Below are 21583 nucleotides of genomic sequence, written 5' to 3'. Positions count from 1 at the left end.
GCGTGCTGCGGCTGGCGCACCGCGCTGATCCGATGGCAGGAGCCAGGTGCTTTTCCTGGTCTCCCATGGGGTGCAGGGCCCAAGCACCTGGGCCATCCTCCACTGCCTTCCCGGGCCACAGCAGAGAGCTGGCCTGGAAGAGGGGCAACCGGGAAAGAACCCAGCGCCCCGACCGGGACTAGAACCCGGTGTGCTGGCGCCGCTAGGTGGATGATTAGCCTATTGAGCCACGGCGCCGACCTATTTTATTTTATTTTTTTGACAGGCAGAGTTAGACAGAGAGAGAGAGAGAGAGAGAGAGAAAGGTCTTCCTTCCATTGGTTCACCCCCCAAATGGCCGGCGTGCTGCGCCGATCCGAAGCTAGGAGCCAGGTGCTTCCTCCTGTTCTCCCATGTGGGTGCAGGGCCCAAGCACTTGGACCATCCTCAACTGCCCTCCCAGGCCACAGCAGAGAGCTGGACTGCAAGAAGAGCATCTGGGACAGAACCGGCGCCCCAACTGGGACTAGAACCTGGAATGCCGGCACCGCAGGCAGAGGATTAGCCTAGTGAGCTGTGGCGCCAGCCAGAGAGGGCATTTTAATCCTTTATGTTTTGTTAAGGAATTCAGGAAGGCTGGGCATAACTGATGCATGTCTGTGTAGCTGTGTGACAACAAAGTAAACTATGGATCTTTTATGTGAACATTTTCTTTTATGTAATGTACATATATATTCACAGATTAATCTAGAGAAATTTTTTAAATTTTGTTGTTTAAAAATTAAGCACATTTCAGAGGTAGGTAAGCATTTTGCCTAACTTTTAAGGCACCTGCATTTAAGACACGTTGGGTTGCATTGCTGGCTCCAACTTCCTGCTCATGCAGACTCTGGCAGGCAGCAGTGGTGCTCAGGTATTTGGGTTCCTGCCACACACCTGGAGACCTGTTCGCATTCTTGGTTTTTCATTTGGTCTAGCCCTCAGCGGTTGAACACATCTGGGGAGTGAACCTGCGGATAGGAGCATAGTATCTGTCTGTCTCTCCTTATCACATAAGTAAAAGTTTTTTTAAAATATATTTAAATCATAGCAAAAGGTTTAGATAGTAATATGAGATCCTTGTCAGCTGCCTAGCTTTAACATTATTTTGCTGTGTTAATTTGGGACTTTGTAACATTTTATTTCTTGGGGTTTCCTCTTGACAATCCCCTTCCTATACTACTCTCTCTAGAGATATATCTACTTTAAAGTTGTTTGATATGCTTCTAGCTTTGTTTTTATAGTGTTCTACTCATATATGTTACTAACAACATAAGGAAATTATAGAAATATACAAAACGGTATTGATTTATTTACTTATTTGAAAGTCAGAGTTACAGAGAGAGAGAGAGAAGGAAAGTCAGAGAGAATGGTCTTCCATCTGCTGGTTCACTCCCCAATTGGCCGCAACGGCTGGAGCTGCACCTATCCAAAGCCAGGAGCTTCCTCCAGGTCTTCCCATGCAGGTGCAGGCATGCCAGGCCATAGCAGAGAGCAGGATCGAAGTGGAGCAGCCGGGACTCAAACCGTCACCCATATATGATGCTGACCCTGCAGGCGGCAGCTTACCCACTATGCCACAGTGCCGGCCCTGAGATTTATCTTTTATTTGACTTACATTAGTATTTCATTGAATGACTGTCACAGCTTATTTTGATGGATGATTCGGTTTGCTTTCAGCAATAAATACCTTCTTGTTCATCTCCTGTATTACCTGAAGTGTGTAATTGCCAGTTTGCAGTGTAGCCCAGCCTCAACTTTTTTTTTTTTTTCATTTTCGATTCTCTTTATATACAGAAGATCAGTTTAGCATACATTAAGTAAAGATATCAACAGTTTGCTCCCACACAAACATAAAGTGAAAAATAATAGATGATTTTTTTTAAATGATGATGAAATCAGATCAGATCTATTGTCATGTTTAATCCCAGTGAGAGTCAAGTTGGGAATTGATCATTTCTTCTTTTTTTTTTTTTTACAGAAGATCAGTTTAGTATACATTAAGTAAAGATTTCAACAGTTTGCACCCCCATAGAAACACAAAGCGAAATATACTGTTTGAGTACTCATTATAGCATTAAGTCTCAATGTACAGCACATTAAGGACAGAGATCCTACATGAGGAGTAAGTGCACAGTGACTCCTGTTGTTGACTTTACAAATTGACACTCCTGTTTATGGCATCAGTAATCTCCCTATGCACCAGTCATGAGTTTCCAAGGCTATGGAAGCCTTTTGAGCAGTGATCCGTTTTCTTTAATACCAGTTTGTCTAGATGGATTCTTACTACCCTGAGAGAAAGTGAATTAGAATGTTACTTTCACTTATTGATCGATTGACCATTAAATGGGAACAAATTATGAACTCGAGAAAAAGCTGAATTTTTGCAGTTTGGGAAATGTTCATTTCTAAGATCTTTCAGTGTACATTTATAATCAGGTCTTTCTGTGCTGTTTACAAATTAGCAGGGACCACCAGCTGGCAGTAAAGAAAAATCAACCAGTGACAGTTCTAAAGAAATCTGCCTGTTAAGTGTGAATTTGCACCTTTTTTCTAAGTGGTTTGCTGTGTCTAGGGATCATAAAGCTGTTGGAAGACGACCTTTTGATAAAATGGCAACCCTGCTCGCATACCTGGGCCCTCCAGAGCACAAGCCTGTGGCAGACACGCACTGGTCCAGCCTTAACCTCACCAGCTCCAAGTTTGAGGAATTTATGACAAGGTAAAGTACAATCTTGAAATGATGATTGCTTTCCTTTCGGTTCAGAAGCAAAGTTTGTCGCCAGGCACTTGTTGAGTATGCTTATAATATTGGAGATTGTCAGAAGAGATGTACCTAATAACCATCCCTTGGCCACGTTTTGAGATCCAGCTTTTTTCCTATCCTTTCTGTGGGGATTTTCAAAAGTTCGTGTAAAATGCACATTATTTTTTAAAAATTTTGTGTTTCCATGAATTTTTCAAGTGCTATGGCCTAATACCCTCAGAAAGTTTAAAAGAATGAAATTAAATAATAAGTTTATTTTTGTGCAAAAAGATCTGAAATCTGTGGATAGGTTTTGATTACTACACATCTCTCATGAGTGTTTTGAAGGCTCCTTCATGTCTGTTGTTTTGTGTGTTGATTTTCTTAGAAAAATGATAGTGTCTTACTGACACAAACTTTGTCATCTTGCTTTGATGTGTTTTTGCATTTAATACTTAAAGGGATGTGTAGGCATTATTATTTTCATATTATAAAAAATAACTCAATATGACTAACTGGTTTGCCTAAGACTCCCAACCAAGTCATAAGCTTTTTGGTTTTAGGTGTTAGATTCTAAATTACCATGCTATATATTTTTCAGAATCATCCTTAACTTTTAAGTTAATGAGTTTAACTTTTTAAAATTAAAGTTCAGAAAATATACTTCAGTGTTGCTATAAAATTTTTGTGGACATTTTCTTTGACTCCCAGAGGAATTTCACTTGTGAACTAAAAGATCCTCCTTGTTAGATTGTGTATGCGGTTTTGTTGAATCCTTTAGGTTTTAAAGTGTCTTTCTCAGTACTCTGCACTTAGCAGATATACCTAGTGGTCATGGGTTAAGTGTTTTGTTCACAGTATATGCCAAAAGCAGAACGAAAATACAGAATCTGGCATTCAGGAGTTAATTCACATGAAAGATTTGCTTGTAATATGTCTTGCATTGTAAGTGCCTATTATTGTACTAATCATGTTACACGTGGATCACAGTTTTGTACATGTCTCTAATTCACTGATGATGTTAAAAGAATATGTGAATATGTAAGAGAAGAATATAAGAATGTATAAATATATAATTTTTTCATCTTGTTTTTCTTTTTAGCTCTTAAATTTTTCTGTATAATAAACATTCAGTCTTGTGTGATTAAAGGAGTGTTTTCCATGTGAAATTTTCATATTACTATGTGAAAATTACATAGTACAAAAGTGTCAAACTTTTTAATTCAACATTACTAAGAACATCTCAGCCAGTATTCCATTTTTCTGAGAAAATCACTTTGTTACTGCCTGTTACCCAAGACCCGGCTCCTTTGCAAAGCAGTCTTCTGTGCTTCTGAACAGTCTAATCCATGCACTGCATGTAGACGAATATGTAGTACATGTAAAGTGTTCAGTAAATATTTCAAGTTATTCTGGTTCTCTTCTGAATTCCCACTGATGCTCTGAGACCCATATTTATTTGAAGAAAATGAAGGTCACATTGTAATTTTGTCAAATTAAAAACCCGCCTATCAAACTATGGAAAATATGTAAATACAAAGTAGAAAGTAAAACCAAATTTTGCTGTCCCACCTCTTGAAATAATTTAGTTAACATTTGGTAGATAACCTCTCCATAACTTATCAATCTGTACACATATCTGTTTCCCGTATCAAATGATCTGTAGATTGTTCTCATGACTGTTAAACAAACGCTAGTCAGGTATCAACAACATGTTAGACTGAGCTAACACAAACTATTCCCTAAAATGCAAGACACATGGAAATACCTGGTAAAACAAAATGTATACACATAGATCATCATTAATCCAAAAACCTGGAAGCTGAAATGCTCTAAAATTCAAAATTTGTTGACATGATGGCACAAATTCCATACCTGACTTTACATGACAGTTTGCAGCTAAAATCCAGGTGCACTAAATGTATTATATAAAATTACCTCCAGGCTCTGTGTGTAAGGTCTATCTAAAACATGAGTTTCAGATTTGGACTTCAGTTTTATTCTAAGATATTTCATTATGTAGATGCAAGTATTCCCAAAGCTGGAAAAATCTAGAATCCAAAACACTTCTAGTCTCAAGCATTTCAGATAAGGAATATTCAACCTGTATAAAAAATAAAATATTTTTAAAATACATCATTGGAGGATATTTTGTTTTTTCTTTTCTTTCTTTTTGTTTTTTGTTTTTTTGACAGGCAGAGTGGACAGTGAGAGAGAGACAGAGAGAAAGGTCTTCCTTTTGCCGTTGGTTCACCCTCCAATGGCTGCCGCGGCTGGCGCACTGCGGCCAGCGCACCGCGCTGATCCGAAGGCAGGAGCCAGGTGCTTCTCCTGGTCTCCCATGGGGTGCAGGGCCCAAGGACTTGGGCCATCCTCCACTGCACTCCCGGGCCACAGCAGAGAGCTGGCCTGGAAGAGGGGCAACCGGGACAGAATCCGGTGCCCCAACCGGGACTAGAACCCAGTGTGACGGTGCCGCAAGGTGGAGGATTAGCCTAGTGAGCCACGGCGCCAGCCAGGATATTTTCTGAATAAATTACCAGTAATGTTAGTACAGAGAGATGAAGAAATGGGAAGTGTGAGAGAAGATAACAAAAGATAGAGGGAGAAGGTCCAGCATCTGTCTATAGACGTGGCAGAAATCAAGCTTAATATGAGAGTAGGGAGGAGGTCAGATCTGGGGAGAGAATGGATGAGAATTTCCCAGGGTTGGTGAATGACATGAATCCTGAGATTAAAGAAGCACTCTGAGTTTTAGACAGAATATATTTAAGAATTAACCCATGCTTTTTCATAAATATCTTTCAGTAAATATAGGAATTTAATGTACAATAAAAGAATAGTATTCAAAATCAGGGAAATTAAAATGGACTTTCAGTAAACGATGTTGATACCAACAACTGAGTAACCACCTAGAAAAATCTGTTTATATCATTCAAGAGGGTAAATGCCCCTGAATCAAAGAAAATATTGGCAAAGGAAGACTATCTCATCCATTCAAAATCCATAAACCGGTAAAGAAAAAGCTTGCTAAACTGAACTCATAAAAAATAAATAGAGTTTCACAAACTTGTACCTGGAATAAAAAAAAGTGAGCAAAAACAGTCCTATGGCTAATATCCCTGTCCGATAGTTTCCTCAGCATAGTCCTAAAAGTAGTTTTGTGATTCAGAGAGTAGCATCTTGAAATTTTTGGTGCCTGTTGCCAAATTGCTCTTTAGAACAGTGGTTACTTTTTAAATATTTTGTCATTTTAAAAAAATATTTTGTCCTTGACGCAATCATAGGTTTTCATAAATTCTTAGTGCACAGTGTAAAGCCTCTGAGTTACTCTTTTATCTTTTAGGCATCAGGTACATGAGAAAGAAGAGTTCAAGGCTTTGAAAACATTAAGTATTTTCTACCAAGCTGGGACTTCCAAAGCTGGGAATCCTATTTTTTATTATGTTGCACGGAGGTAAGAAATGCTATGCTTCAGTGTCTCTTAACAGAGTTTTAAAAATAATAACAACTAGTTTCACTTTTCCAATTTGATTTAGAAATTGAAAAGTTCACCTAGAGTGTATAACTGCGTGAACATCCTTCTCCTCCTAAATGATGCCTGTATGTTAAGAATTATTTCTCAGGCCACTTCTTTCCTGTTGGCCTTTCTGTCCTACATCAGGTTTAAAAAATAACCTACCATGGGTTAATTAATTCCTGAGCGAAAACTCAAGAAGCATCTTTGTTTTCAGATATATTTATATATTATTTTCATATATTTATATATTATTATATATATTTATGTATTATTGTTTTCAGATAAATATATTATTCAGGTATTAAATAATACCTACCACTTGATGATCAGAAACTTTTTTTAAAGAAGAAATAAAACGCTAAGTGCCTATTTCTGAGAACTTTGGTAATGTGCTGTGTAAGGCTGTATTAGGGAATTAGAAATTAATTCAGAGGAGCTGTGGGAATTATCTGCCTAAACAACACAAGGGACAGCTGAAAAAATGGGTTTGTTGGTGTGTTCCTCAGTCACGAGCTACTCCAGAGGACCTTCTGGAGATGCTGGGAGCTCCTCCTTAGTGACGGGGATGGTGCTTGCATTGTCCTCCATGCCACTGTCTTTCTTGCTTCATTATGCCTTTGAGAACTCATGTATGACATTATTTGGTCATTTTTACTACTTCCCCTCTGGTACATTATAAATTGACAGGCAACTGAACCTTAGAGACAATGTGACATATCAGAGAGACCACTTACCACTGAAGACTCTGTTTAGTCTGCGTTCTGCTGTACTTTAGGCCTAGTCTTTCTGATTTTCCTGAATTTAACACAAATCTAGGAATTACGTCAGTGGCCTTAATAGTCACAGGTGTCAGCAATTGGCAATGTGTAGGAAACCAATCAAGGTTGAGAAACAGTGGGAGAGGGTTGAAGGAAGAAAGGTAGGAGATGGGAAACTTGTTTAATCAGATGCTTCAGATAGCAAGACCAAGATGTCCAAAGAACTGGGGGATTAGGGAACCGAGGGAGCATAGAAGATGCCTTTGTCCTTGCACCTCATCTTCAACTACTCTGAGTGGCTTCCTTCCTTCCCTCGAGTCCTCCCTTCAGCTGGCTTCTCAGTTGCCAGTTCTAAATGGCCCAAAATCATTTTTTTATTTTGCTCTTGAGCTGAACCACACTTGTTTCAACTCCAGACTTTAATATAACTAGAATATTTTGACTTTCTTTATTTTGTCCAAATAAATGTAAAACAGACATTGCTAAGAGAGGTCACTAGATGTGTGCCATCCCACTGCCTTCTCTTTAAATTCTTGTTAGCTTACAAGGAGCAGCATGTCAAAGCTGGTTGTTTTTCCTGCAACCAACAACTGTAAGTGTGTGTTCCTTCTTTGTACTGATCTGGAAATGGATAAGGCAGGCAGACTGCCAGCTTGCAGACCCTGTCAGTGGGAACCTGCCAGTGAGGTTTCCACAAAACCTGTGCAGGGCGAGGCATGAGAATGCTAGGGGTCCCCAGCTCTGCTGCTCAGTGGCCGACAAATTCCTCTTCTGAACCTGTTTCTTCATGTGTTAAAAATACAAACTGTCTACTTCTCCTGTATACTCTTCTGTGGCAATTAAAGTTGTGTAGAGATTATTTGAGGTTTTCTTTTGTGTTGTCTTTTTTTTTTATCTTTTATTTAATGAATATAAATTTCAAAGTACGACTCATGGGTTACAATGGCTTCCCCCCCATACCGTCCCTCCCACCCGCAACCCTCCCCTTTCCCACTCCCTCTCCCCTTCCATTCACATCAAGATTCATTTTCGATTATCTTAATATACAGAAGATCAGCTTAGTATACCTTAAGTAAGGATTTCAACAGTTTGCTCCCACACAGAAATATAAAGTGAAAAATAATAGATGATTTTTTTTAAATGATGATGAAATCAGATCAGACCTATTGTCATGTTTAATCCCAGTGAGAGTCAAGTTGGGAATTGATAATTTCTTTCTTTTTTTTTTTTTTTTTACAGAAGATCAGTTTAGTGTACATTAAGTAAAGATTTCAACAGTTTGCACCCCCATAGAAACACAAAGTGAAATATACTGTTTGAGTACTCGTTATAGCATTAAGCCTCAGTGTACAGCACATTAAGGACAGAGATCCTACATGAGGAGTAAGTGCACAGTGACTCCTGTTGTTGACTTTACAAATTGACACTCCTGTTTATGGCATCAGTAATCTCCCTATGCACCAGTCATGAGTTTCCAAGTGTTGTCTTTTTTGTTGTTGTTGTTAAATGACCCTGCCAATTTCAGCTTTTTAATCCTTTTAGTTTGTTACTTAAACCAGCTAGAGCCCCTTCTGGCCTTGCTTTTCACCTGACGTGATTCCCTACCTCCAGGATGAATGAGGGCACAGCAGCTCTGAACAGAAGCCAGCCCAGTTTCCTAGTTGTGGAAATCCAGGAGTTGGTCAGGGCCTCGCTTCTGTGCAGCCCACTTTGTCAAGGAGCACTTTATATGACATTTCCACTGATGTCCTGTGTGCCATGGCTTAGGTAATATTTTTGAATTATGGATTCCGGTCTCCTTACAGATTTCTGACTCAAAGCGTCCAGCAGTTAATTCAGTGTGTATTCAAATCGGTCTCCCTCACCAGGTATTCTCTCTTCTCTTTAGTCACCCTTCTAGTTCCCTATCTGGAGACTAACCACCTTAAATTCTTTCTTCTTTCTCTTACCTTCCTTATTACTGGTTGTCAAGTCTTGATTTTACCTGTGAGATCCGGCAAAACAATTAAGGTGTTTTAATTAGACCTTTGTTATTGCAAAGAAAATTTTCTCAAGAAGAGAGAACTCGGGAGAAGCATGAATTAGCGTAGGGCCTGCCAGATGTGCACAGAGCTGGGTGTTAGCTACAGAACAGGCTCAGGCTCTGTGTTCTCTCCTGGCTGCTCTCTCTATCTGTTCAGCTTTATCCCCAGCTAGCCATCTTTTCATTCCTCAGTGCTGCATTCCTGAAGTTCCAGAACAAAAATGTGGTTCAGCTAAACCGTGTCTCTGGTAAAATCCTTCTTGTTAGGTGCTAGTCAGGCAGTAGATTGCTGGCTGTTTCTAAGCCAAGTTTGTGCTCCTGGCCTAGCAGTCATGTGGTTCAAAATGTGACCACACAGCACTGTTCTCTCGTCAAGAGCAATCCCTAGTTATGTGTTTTACTTTGGGGTTTTTGTTTTTTTAAATTTGCCCTCTGCGGTTTAAAATTACTATTAAATACCTTAGAAATGTCTTTGGAACGTTTTTCCAGCTTCATTGCTGGGACTCTCATTATCTCTTATTTGTTGTTGTTGTTTTTTTTAAAGATTTTATTTATTTTTTTGAAAGATAGAGTTATAGACAGTGAGAAGGAGAGACAGAGAGAGAGGTCTTCCATCCACTGGTTCACTCCTGAAATGGCCACAATGTTTAGAGCTGAGCTGATTCGAAACCAGGAGCCAGGAGCTTCTTCTGGGTCTCTCATGCAGGTGCTGGGGCCCAAGGTCTTGGGCCATCCTCCACTGCTTTCCCAGGCCACATAGCAGAGCACTAGATCAGAAGAGGAACAGCCGGGACTAGAAGTAGCTCCCAAATGGGATGCCAGCACCGCAGACAGAGGATTAACCTACTGCACCACAGTGCCGCCCCATTATCTCTTATTTGCTGTTGCTGCCTACTACTGCCGGATCACTCTGACATTACTTCTGAGTGTGAATTCTAGCACACATCGAATTTTTTAATATCAAGATTGATTTATTTATTTGAAAGTCAGAGTTACAAAGAAGGAAAGGCAGAGGAAGAGGCACAAAGAATCAATCTTCCATCTGCTGTTTCACTCCCCAGATGGCCACAACAGCCAGGCCTGGGCCAGGCCGAAGCCAGAAGCTAGGAACTTCATCCAGGTGTTCAACATGGGTCCAGGGGCCCAAGGAGTTGGGCTATCTTCCACTGCTTTCCCAGGCACATTATCAGGGAGCTGGGTTGGAAGTGGAGCAGCCTGGTCTTGAACCAGAGCCCATATAGGATGACGACACTGCAGGCGGTGGCTTCACCCGCTACGCAACAGCACTGGCCCCATGTCCAAGTTCTGTAGTCAAGCCTGTAACATGGTGCTGTTGTACCTGAGTGAGTGCAAACAGAGGAACACCACACATTGATAAAATTTGACAGTCCTTTATTGCCAGCAGTGGAGAGAAGGCTTATCCCCCAAAGAACTGTCAACTCTGAAGCCCAAAGCAACAGTAAAGGCAAGAACCACTAAATTGGGAGGGGAATACATGGTGACTAGGGTCAAGCTAACTTAAAACCTATGCAAAACTAATATCAATTATGATCTTAACAATACCAGTTATAATCTTGACATTAATCCAGGTATTGGCCTATATCATATGTGGGACATAGACAAATTACAATCTTAACATTAACCCAGATGCAGCCTGTTTTTAAGCTTGAGTGAGCATGCTAGGGGGTTTCAGTGCTTTGCCAAGTGTGATACAGGTTGCCAAGAGCGATGTAGTGGACTGCTATTGTCTGAGTGTTTAAGTTCATAGTTTTAGACCAGAGTCTCACAGTCGTGGGGGGGGGGGGGGCAGGGAATGCTTTCCCAAGATAGTCTCAGATGCTCCAAAATGGAGTCAGTACTGTCAAGGTGTTACTGTAGTGCTCCATAATTAGGGTATAATTTACTTTCAAATCTTTTCCTGAAATTCCCTCCAATATCATTTAACCCTCTTGTCTTGTAGTAGTTGAAATACCATATAAGCAAGGACAGTTGTTGCAACATTGTTTATAGTGAGCAACAGAAATGAAAAGGAAAGCAATATAACTGTTTTGAAAGAGGAATTACTGAATAAACTATGATACCTATGTATTATGGAATAACAATGGATTGAGTTTATTTTGCTTATTACATGGGACTTGGTGTCATAACACAGTGGGTTAAGCTTCTGTCTGCAACTCCAGCATCCGCATCCCAGATCAGAGTGCGGATTCAAGTCCTAGCTGCTCTGCTCCCAGTCCTGCTCCCTGAAAATGTGCCTGGGAAAGCAGTGGAAGATGGCCCTAGTGCTTGGGCCCCTGCACCCATGTGGGAGACCCAGAAGAAGCTCTGGGCTCCTGGCTTTGGACTGACCCAGCCTCAGCCATTTGGGGAGTGAACCAGTGGGTGAATATCTCCATCTCTCCCCCTCTGTGTCACTCTGCCTTTCAAATAAAAATTTCAAAAATTATTTTGCTTGTTAAGAGTTACAGAAATGGGCTGGCGCCGCGCCTCAATAGGCTAATCCTCCGCCTAGCGGCGCCGGCACACCAGGTTCTAGTCCCGGTCAGGGCGCCAGATTCTGTCCCGGTTGCGCCTCTTCCAGGCCAGCTCTCTGCTATGGCCAGGGAGTGCAGTGGAGGATGGCCCAGGTCCTTGGGCCCTGCACCCACATGGGAGACCAGGAGAAGCACCTGGCTCCTGGCTTCGGATCAGCACGATGCGCCAGCCGCGGTGGCCATTGGAGGGTGAACCAACGGTAAAGGAAGACCTTTCTCTCTGTCTCTCTCTCTCACTGTCCACTCTGCCTGTCAAAGATAAAAAAAAAAAAAAGTTACAGAAATGAAATCCAAATTTGTATAAACCAAGAAAAGGAATTTTCTGATACATGTACCTAAGAATATCAAGAGATGTACTGACTTCTTATAGGACCAGGTGGAGAATTGCATGCAGTATCTTCTGGAAGGCTTCTGTATTCTCTGGCTCTTGATCCTACTTTGTGTTGGTTTTATTCACAGGCAACTCTTCCCAAGCTATGGCCAGCAATGTTTGTTTGGGTTTTTTTTCCCTCCAGCCTAACAACCCCAGTAGAAAAACAACTCTTTCCCAGTAGTTTCAGCAAATGTGGTTGGTCTTATTTACCTGTCTTGAGTCACTTGCCAACTCCTGAGGTGTAGTCACTATGGCAAGGAGGAATTCATTTCTTGGTTACTTAGGCCTGGATCATGTTTGCAATCCTGGAGTTCAGTGTTGGAAGATGGGTAAAGAGAAAGAATTTCCTAAAGGAAAATTAGATTAATGATCCCAGAAAAAAGTGGATGCTGTGTGAGCAGAAAGAAACCCTCTGCAGGCAGCTTTAAAAAGACGCTGGAGTAGGCATTTGGTGTAATAGTTAAGATGCTGCTTGGGATACTTGCATTGCGTATCCAAGTTGCTGGGTTAGAGTCCTGGCTCTGCTTCCAATTCCAGCTTCCTGCTAATGTGCACCCTGAAGGTAGCATGTGATGGCTCAACTAGTTGGGTTCCTGCCACCCACATTAGAGATGTAGATTGAGTTTCTGTCTCCTACCTTCACCCTGGTCCAGTCCTGTCTGTTGTAAGCATTTGGGGCACTGGATCAGAAGTAGAACAGCCAGGACTTACCTGGCACTCCTGTGGTTTCACAGGCAGCGGCTTAACCTGCTGTACCACAACACTGGCCCCAGTGATTATGCTTTTTAAAAGACACAGAATGACAATACCACATGTTCTCCCTTACATGTGGAAGCTAAAATTAAAAAAAACAAATAAACAAAAAAAAAAAGAAGAAATGCTGTGTGTATGAGTTTTGGTGCAAATACAATGTTTTGTCAAATTTTGCTTTAAATATTTGCCAAACATTGATAGGAATTATGTATTGCTTTATTTATAATGATTTTGTGAATTTAAAATTTATTTTAAATTTGAAAATTTATGTGATTGAAGTTGAACATCTTTTCATTTGATTATTGTGTATAGCCCTTGCCTATTTTCATGTTGGACTATAGTCTTTTTACCTTCTGTTTGTTGAATTTTTTATTTAATAGACTATTAAGTCTTTGTAATGTTAATTAAAATGTTATCTCAAAATGATAAAAGAGACACAGAAAGATGACTTGCAAGGTGCACAGTGACATGTGTGTATGTGTGCATATTTATCTATAGACTGAGAAATACACACATTAAATGATTAACAGTGCCTATTTCAGAGAAGTATGATTGGGTGAAGAAGAGTATCAGTTACACTATTTCTGTACATATCTCTGTATTGTTTGACTCGTTGCCAGGAGCATGTATTATTTTTGTAAGCATAATGAAAGATTAAAAACTTAAACGTTGCAGTGAAGAATTTTCTTCTTAGGGATGTTACTGATTCTTGCCAGTTGCTTTTTGGGTGAGAGTACTAGTAATGATGTAGTTGGCATTTTCTGATTACTTTCTCTGTATCAGGTAAATGGCATATTATGTAATTGCTAATCTAATCTTCACAATAAACTTCTGAGTTTAACAACAGTAGTACTAGTAGTAGTAGTTTAACAACAGTAGTTAAACAGTACTGTTTAACAACAGTAGTTGACATGTACATCAACAGCAACTGAAACCCAGCTATCAGAATGAACTGGATAGTGAAAATAAGCAAAGGTATCCACAGGTCCCACCTTGAGCTACCAACTCAAAACCAGGGGTGGTGGTTGTGGTGCACGCAGGTTTCACTGTTGCTGGGGACACCCGCTTCTCATTCAGAGTGCTGGTGCAAGTCCAGCTACGCCGTGTACAGTCTTGCTTCCTGCTAGTGCATATTGGGAGATAACAAGAGAATGGCTCAAGTACTTAGGCTCCAGGAAGGAGGTCTGGGTTCCTGGCTTAGTCCTGACTGTTGTGGGTATTTGGGAATGAGCCAGCAGATGGAAGATTCTCTCTTCTCTCTTCTCTTCTCTCTCTCCCCCTCCTATCCCCTTCCCCCCTCCCTCTCCCTCTCCTTCTCCCTCCCGCCACCTCTCCCTTTCTTCCTGTGTGCATGTATGTGTCTGCCTTTCAAGTACATGAAATTAAACACTTTTTAAAAAATCTTGTGCAGAACCTAATCTATATTTACCAGGCACCATAAGTAATATATTTGTAGTCAGTTTGTTTTGTATTTAATCCATTGTAGCACAACTAGTAAGAATCAGAGTTGGATTTGAAATCTAAACCAATGCTCTTGACAATGGCACTATTGATAACATGGTTATTATTACTGTTACCATTATATATTAAGTTTTTGGCTAGAACAACCTTTGTAGACCAGCATGAAAATCTGTCCAACTGTTATGAGCTACAATTCTTTGGAGAAAATGAGTTCTGAATTCTAAGCATGACAGTTTGCAAATGATCTTTTGAAACAAAGTTTTTCTCAAAATAAGATTATCTTGTCATTGCAACAACAGTATTAGGCATTGTACAGGTTAGCAAAATTGGCACCCTTTTTACTGGAATGACAAGCTGTTACACATTAATGAAATATGGAGATACAGATTGGTCTGTTTTATAGGGCATTGTTTTTTCTTCTGATCAGATTAACACTTTTTTATTTAATAAGAAATGTAAGAACTACTTCCCTCACAATGCTCCTTATGCCTCATCTATATCCCTTTTGTCTGTCTCTTTCTCTCACAAATACTTTTTCTGTCTATCTCTCAGGCATACTTTGATTAAATGCTGTCTATGCAATTTCTTTAAAAAAATTTATTTTTATTTATTTGAAAGAGAAGCCAGGAGCCATTAGCTTCCTCCCGGCCTCCCCTGTGGGTACAGGGGCCCAAGCTCTTGGGCCATCTTTTGCTTTCCCAGGCCTTTAGCAGAGAACTGATTGTAAGTGGAGCCGCCAGTGCAAATCCTCACCCATATGGGATGCTGGTGCTATGCCACACGCTGTGCCACAGCACTGGTCCCTGTCTACATGATTTCTCTTTTTAGACCTTTAATGTAGGTATCTGAGTTTTAGTTCAGTGTTGTAAATATTTAAAGTGCAAATGTTGATCCCAGACAACAGTGGGCTGTTCCACTTCTGAGCCAGTTCCCTGCTAATACACCTGGGAAAACAACAGAGGATAGTATAAGTGCTTGGGCCCTTTCCACCCACCCAGGCTTGGGCCTGAGGACATTGTGACCATTTAGAGAGTGAACCATTAGAGAGAGAACCTGCCTCCTTTCTTCTCTCTCTGTAACTCTCAAAGAAATAAATAAATCTTCAAAAAAATTAAATAAAATGCAAATGTTTAGTATTTTGCCTATTTAAACATTTAATATGGAATATGAGCTTTTATTATAAGGAAGGAAATCATATTTAAGTTTATACAATTAATACTTGTGGACAACCAATCAAGCTAGAATAATGATAACTTCTTAAATAGTAAGTTGAAAAAAATTTTATTTTCTGGTATGCTTGTCATTCAGCATAGAATTATGTAGGCAGTTGATTTGCCCCTTAGCCTGAGTACACACAAAACAACAAAAACATTACATAGAAAAGAAAATGCAAATTTTCCATTGGCTTGAGCTTGGTGCAACCATTTCTCTGAGTCGTCAGAGTTGTGGCTGTCTTTGAGGTCACTGCTGATTGCTGCCTTGGGGTTGTGGCGCTGTGAGTCGGCTTCCCGGGCCTTGGGGTCGGCGATCTGGGCCTCGAGATCGGCGAACTGGGCCTCAGGATCGGCATCTTGGGGCTGTGCGTCGGCTTCCTGGGACTCAGGGTCAGCGAACTGGGCCCGGGAGTCGGCATCTTGGAACTGTACGTCAGCGTCCCGGGCCTCGGGGTCGTCTCAGCATGCAGACTGGTCCTGGCGTTCAGGCTTGGTTTGGTACTGAGGCTTGGGACTGCCGTAGAAGGTGTGCTCTGTGCTGCTGTAATAGCTGACTTTTCCAGATCGCTGCCAACAGACAGGAGGAGCAGGCTGATCAGTGACAGCCTCAACATCTTTTTCCTGTTTCAAAATAATTACATAAACTTAATCTAACACTTGGATCACAGACAAGCATATATACTTGATTGTATTTACTTAGTACATTCGTGTTAGGTAAATATGCTTTTTCATTGTTTATGAAAAAAGCTTCCTTTTTTTATTCTCAGTAATCTGCTGACATATCTATTTTCTAGGTAGAGCCACCAACTTTAGACTAAAACAATCTGAAGGATAAAAAGAAGCTTTATTTGGTCTTTCTATGAAAAAGAAAAAGTAAAACTTTAGACAAAATACAAAAAGACAGGGGTTTGAGGTCCCTGCAGAGAAAAGTGGAGGTGGAGAAGAGGCCATTTTAGAGAATGGAATAACAAGTCCTGAAAAAAAATTGGCATATATTATTCTTGAGATTTCTTATGGCCTTTGTTCCAACAATGTAAGGTTTAAGCCAAGGTCACAAATTAGGGTATTACTTTTAAATGTTTACTGCAGAGACTAAAAAGGATTAAACCAAAGGATTGCCCCACTGCGGAGATGAGATTTCCTTCATCCCTACCCTTATAAAAAGCTAGCTTTTAAGAAGTTCATTGGAAAACAGGAAGAAATTTAGAATTGATAAAAGTCAACAGCTTCATTTTACAGACTCAGCCTACAGTTATAACTTCCTGAGAACACGGGTCTTAAAATGCCCAGCACAGGCACTCAGATCTGAGTCCCGTGTTCTTTCCCAGATGTGAACTCTAAAGGCATAGTATAAACATCCACGAGATTGTTTGAAGCAGGGCTGGTTTACTTTCATCTTTCTCTCACATCTACTGGCTTGTTACAACTAGCTCATGCTGAACATCGTTAAATACAGTAATTTTTTAAACTTAAATTTTAATGTTAAAAATCTGATGTATACTGAAAGTTATGTTTAGTTGGGAAAATTTCAAATTAATATTACCTTTTGATTTTCTTTGTTGAAGAGTAAGAATTCAGATTTTCTCCAGTGTCCTGTGAGGGTTCTGATTTCTTAGTTACTATGTTATTTAAACCCTACTAGTAAGAAAGTCACGTGTTTTAAACTTGCCTTACCATTTGCTCTTTGGAAGTATCCAACTGAATGTTTTCCAAACTACTATTGTAAACATATGGCCTTTGGCAGAGGTGAATGTATTCAAATAAAGTCTTTGTAACATCTACTTGTTTGTTTTAAGAATCTAGTGAATATCACTTTGTTAGTCCCCTTTTCTATATTTGAGTTTTTTCACTAGATCAATTCTAACAAGATGAATATATTTTTGTTTTTTATTTAAAATCAAGTAAGTGTATTAAAGATATCGTTACCTGTTTTTCACTGTTAGAGTGGCATTGTGTACAGGGCAGTTAGTAGCCATGGCTACCATGAAGTTATAAAATTAATTCAGGAATAATGCATTCCAGGAGTACAATAATTAACCATTTAGAAAGAAGGTAAACTTTATTAATATGAAATTTAATAAAAGGCTCACATTTGAAAGTTATGCCTTCATACTGAATTTGCAAAGTTTTATATTTGTATTTAATGTATTTAATCACCCACCTTGAAAAAAATTAAGTATATTCTTTAAAGGAATTTTATCTTTTGGTCAGTCCTTCCTTCTGATAATTAACGTACAGGGAAGCTGGGTGGTATTGTGCTGAGGTTTTCATCACCTTGGCTGTCATCATTTAAAAATTGCAGGGCTGTGAACAATGTGTTGACATACAAGGAAATTGCCACATAAATGGTGAAAGTACAAGTCAATACATGTTCCTCACTGGCTCGACTTTGTTATGAAGTTTTTTTTCTTCTGAAATCAAGGGACCCATGTACACTAAATCTCATTTATGTGGTACATATAATAACCTCACTGACTGGAAATTAGTGTGGTCAGGCCTAAGAAGTAAATAAACAAAAAAGCTTCTTGGCAACCAGAGTAAATATTATAAATCAGAGTACTAAGGTAATGCAGAGGAGTTTGGTACTGTCCTCTACTTACTGGCGTGTTCTGTGGGTTTTCTTGAGGGGTATGTAGTTACTGGTAACAATAATATTATTGTGGCCTTCTGCAGACTATTAGTAACTTACTCTAGTTTACTAATCCTGACCATTTTGAATTCTAGACTTTAACATTTCTTTATTGGTACTTCAGGCACCTCTGTCTCCACTTAATTAAAATTTGAGAGTCAACATTTTCCCTCCATATTTCTGTATCCAGATGTATTCTTTTTACAGTGTTAGTTAATTGCAGCATCACCTGGCCAAATGGCTCACTAAGCTTGGATTTCTCATTATCTTCTCACTGTTACTGATCTTAAACTCCTCAGGCCTCTTGATGATGACTAAGTAAAATTTAAAATTCTGACCTTTGCAGCGGCAAAATGCTCCAAGACAGAAGTTGTTTTCCATTATCCATGTCTTCACCTCCCATGTCAACTCTTTGTGCAACTTCCCCAGTCTGTCCAAGGTACTTTCCGTCATTGTTCAAAATTCTCTTCCTTCAAGGTCTGATTCTGATGCCAGTGCTTTTTATGTGAGCCTATCCCAATTTCACAGTTGAACAAAGTCATATTAGGACTTTATACTTATTAAGTATGCTTTTTTCTCTATATATATTCTAAATCTTTCATCCCCCATGTTCATCCACCTTCTTGTGGTCAGAAACCACCTCTTGTTCTTTGTATTCCTTCTACCTAGTAGCATAGTGAGTGCTTATGTAAACATTGGAATTCATTGAAATACACCATTTCTTTATGTCTGGAAGCTGATATCATTAATGGTGCCTAAAATAATGAGAGACATTTGGTCATTTAAGTTTCCCCTGCATCGTATTCATGAATTTGTAAGTTTCAGGCCTGAGTTTAAGTCCTGTCTCTACTTTCTGGCTGTTATTTTGGGATGATTTTATCATTTGTATAATGTGGATCATAGTATACATTAATAACTTCTTAACCATGATTCTGAAATCCAAAATCCTCTGAAAAAAATTTTTGGCATAAAATTTTATTTGGGGGAAAAATCACATAACTGCATTTGAAAAAGTTAGGTACAGAAGGAATGTACTCGACATAATAGAAACTATGTATGAAGAACCAAAAGCCAACATCCAACTGAGGGAGGGAAAACTGAAGGTTGAGATCTGGAACAAGAGAGGTATGCTCACATTCACCACTTTTATTCTACACAGTACTAGTAGTCCTAGCCAGAGCAGTTGGGCAAGAGAAAGAAATCAATTGGACAATTTATATATAAGTAATAATTGTCCAAATTAGAAAGGAAGAAGTCAAATTTTTTTTTTTTTAATTTTTTGACAGGCAGAGTGGACAGTGAGAGAGAGAGACAGAGAGAAAAGTCTTCCTTTGCCGTTGGTTCACCCTCCAATGGCCGCCGCGGCCGGCGCGCTGTGGCCGGCACACCGCGCTGATCCGATGGCAGGAGCCAGGAGCCAGGTGCTTTTCCTGGTCTCCCATGGGGTGCAGGGCCCAAGCACTTGGGCCATCCTCCACTGCACTCCCTGGCCACAGCACAGAGCTGGCCTGGAAGAGGGGCAACCGGGACAGAATCCGGCGCCCCGACCAGGACTAGAACCCGGTGTGCCAGCGCCGCTAGGCGGAGGATTAGCCTAGTGAGCCGCGGCGCCGGCCGAAGAAGTCAAATTATCACTGTTTGCTAATGGCATTATCTTACATATAGAAAACCCAATGACTCTACCCAAAAACTAATAAAACTGATTCAGCAAAATTTCAGAATACAAAGTCAACATACAAACATCAATAACATTACTTGAAGATTTATTGATTTCTTTGAAAAAGTTACAGAAAGAGAGGGAGAGACAAGAGAAAGATCTTCTATCCTCTGGTTCCCCAAATGGCTGCAGTAGTTGGCCTCGGCCAGACCGAAACCAGGAGTCTAGAACTACATCCAGGTTTTCCACAGTGGGTGGCAGGGCCCAACTAATTGGTCCGTCTTCTGCTGCCTCCCCAAGCAAATTAGCAGAGAGCTGGATTGGAAGGATTGAAAGTGGAGCAGCCAGGACTTGAACTGGTACTCCTCTGGGATACCATGTGGCCTAACCCACTCTGCCATACCACTGGTCCCAAACAATAGCACTGTTGTATACCTATAGCAAGTCACCTGAAAAATCAGGAAAACAATCCCATCCCAATAACTATTAAAAAAGGAATAAAGTTAACCAAAGAGGTGAAAATTCCCTACAATAAAATCTGTAAAACATTGATGAAAAAAGTTGAAGAGGACACAGAGAAATGGGAAGATGCCCTGTATTCAAGAATCGGAAGAATCAGTATCATTAAAGTGTCCATGCTGCCCAAAATCATTCATAGATTCAGTGCAATCCCAATCAAAATACTAGTGACATTTTTCATAAAACTAGAAAAGAAACTATGAAAATTGTGTAAAACCACAAAAGATCTGAAACAGGGAAAGCAGTCTTGAGCAAAAAGAAAAAAAGCAAGAGGCGTTATACTGCCTGACTTGAAAATAAATTCTGAAGATGGGCGCTATGGCACTTAGGACACCCACATCCTCTATCAGGGTGCCTATGATGAAGTCCCACCTGTACTTCTGATCCAGCTTTCTGCTAATGTGCACCCTGGGAGGTAGATGATAGCTCAAGTACTTGGGTCCCTTCTACCCATGTGGGATGGGAGACCCAGATGGAATTCTAAGCTCCTGGCTTTGGCTTAGCTCAGCTCTAGCTGTTGTAGCTAATGGAAGATCTCTCTCCCTGTCCCCCACCCTACTCCCATGTCCTTCTGCCTTTCAAATACATAAAAATAAACTTAAAACAGTTTATTACAAAGTTACAGGAACTAAAACCATCATGGTATTGGCATAAATAAGAAACGTCAGTAGAATGAAATTGCCAGCTCATCTTTGACAGAAGTCTAAGAACATGCATTGGAAAAAGGACAGTCTTTCCAGTAAAAGGTGCTGAGAAATCTGCATGTCAGCATACATAAGACTGAAACTTGACTCCTTCACCATGTGCAAAGTTAACTTACCATATACAGAGATCAAATGAAAATGGATTTAGGACCTGAAATTTTGAAAATACCAGAAGAAAACATAAGAGATACTTCAGGACACTGGAATGGACAAGAATTTTTTGGAACAGATTCTAAAAATCAAAGCAAAAATAGATGTAAAAAAAAAAAAAACCCACAAACAGGAATTTCATGAAAGAGCTTCTGCATAGCAAAGGGAATAACCAGTAGAGTGAATGACAGTGAGTGGGAGAAAACATTCGCAAGTGATGCATCTGACAAGAGGTTAGTAACTGGACTGTGTAAGCAACTCAAGCAATGCTCAGCAGAAAAACAATCCAGTTTAAAAATGGACAATAGAGGGGCCAGCACTGCTACTTGTAGGCTAAACCTCTGCCGTAGCACTGGCATCCCATATGGGAGCCAGTTCATGTCCTGGCTGCTCCTCCTCTAATCCAACTCTGTGCTGTGACCTGGGAAAGTAGTAGGGCCCCTGCACCTGTGTGGAAGACCCAGACAAGGCTCCTGGCTTCAGATTGGTCCAGCTCCAGCTGTTGCAGCCATTTGGGGAGTGAA

At 40.1% G+C, this 21583-nt stretch overlaps 1 protein-coding gene across 8 annotated transcripts in view; it reads left to right on the top strand.

Moving 5' to 3' along the window:
• NF1 (neurofibromin 1) overlaps positions 1-21583 on the top strand; it is a 303335-nt gene that overhangs the window by 184905 nt on the left and 96847 nt on the right. For all 8 annotated transcript variants that reach the window (XM_070061093.2, XM_002718937.6, XM_051825442.3 and 5 more), the window contains 2 exons: positions 2594-2740; positions 6111-6221. In XM_070061093.2, coding sequence (XP_069917194.1) covers positions 2594-2740; positions 6111-6221 — 258 coding nt within the window. The remainder of the gene's footprint in view (positions 1-2593; positions 2741-6110; positions 6222-21583) is intronic.

The sequence above is a fragment of the Oryctolagus cuniculus genome, chromosome 17 (assembly GCF_051225735.1).
Source record: "Oryctolagus cuniculus isolate XC-2025 breed Fujian yellow rabbit chromosome 17, ASM5122573v1, whole genome shotgun sequence".
Lineage (NCBI taxonomy): Eukaryota > Metazoa > Chordata > Mammalia > Lagomorpha > Leporidae > Oryctolagus > Oryctolagus cuniculus.
This window is presented reverse-complemented; position numbering and strand designations above follow the sequence as displayed.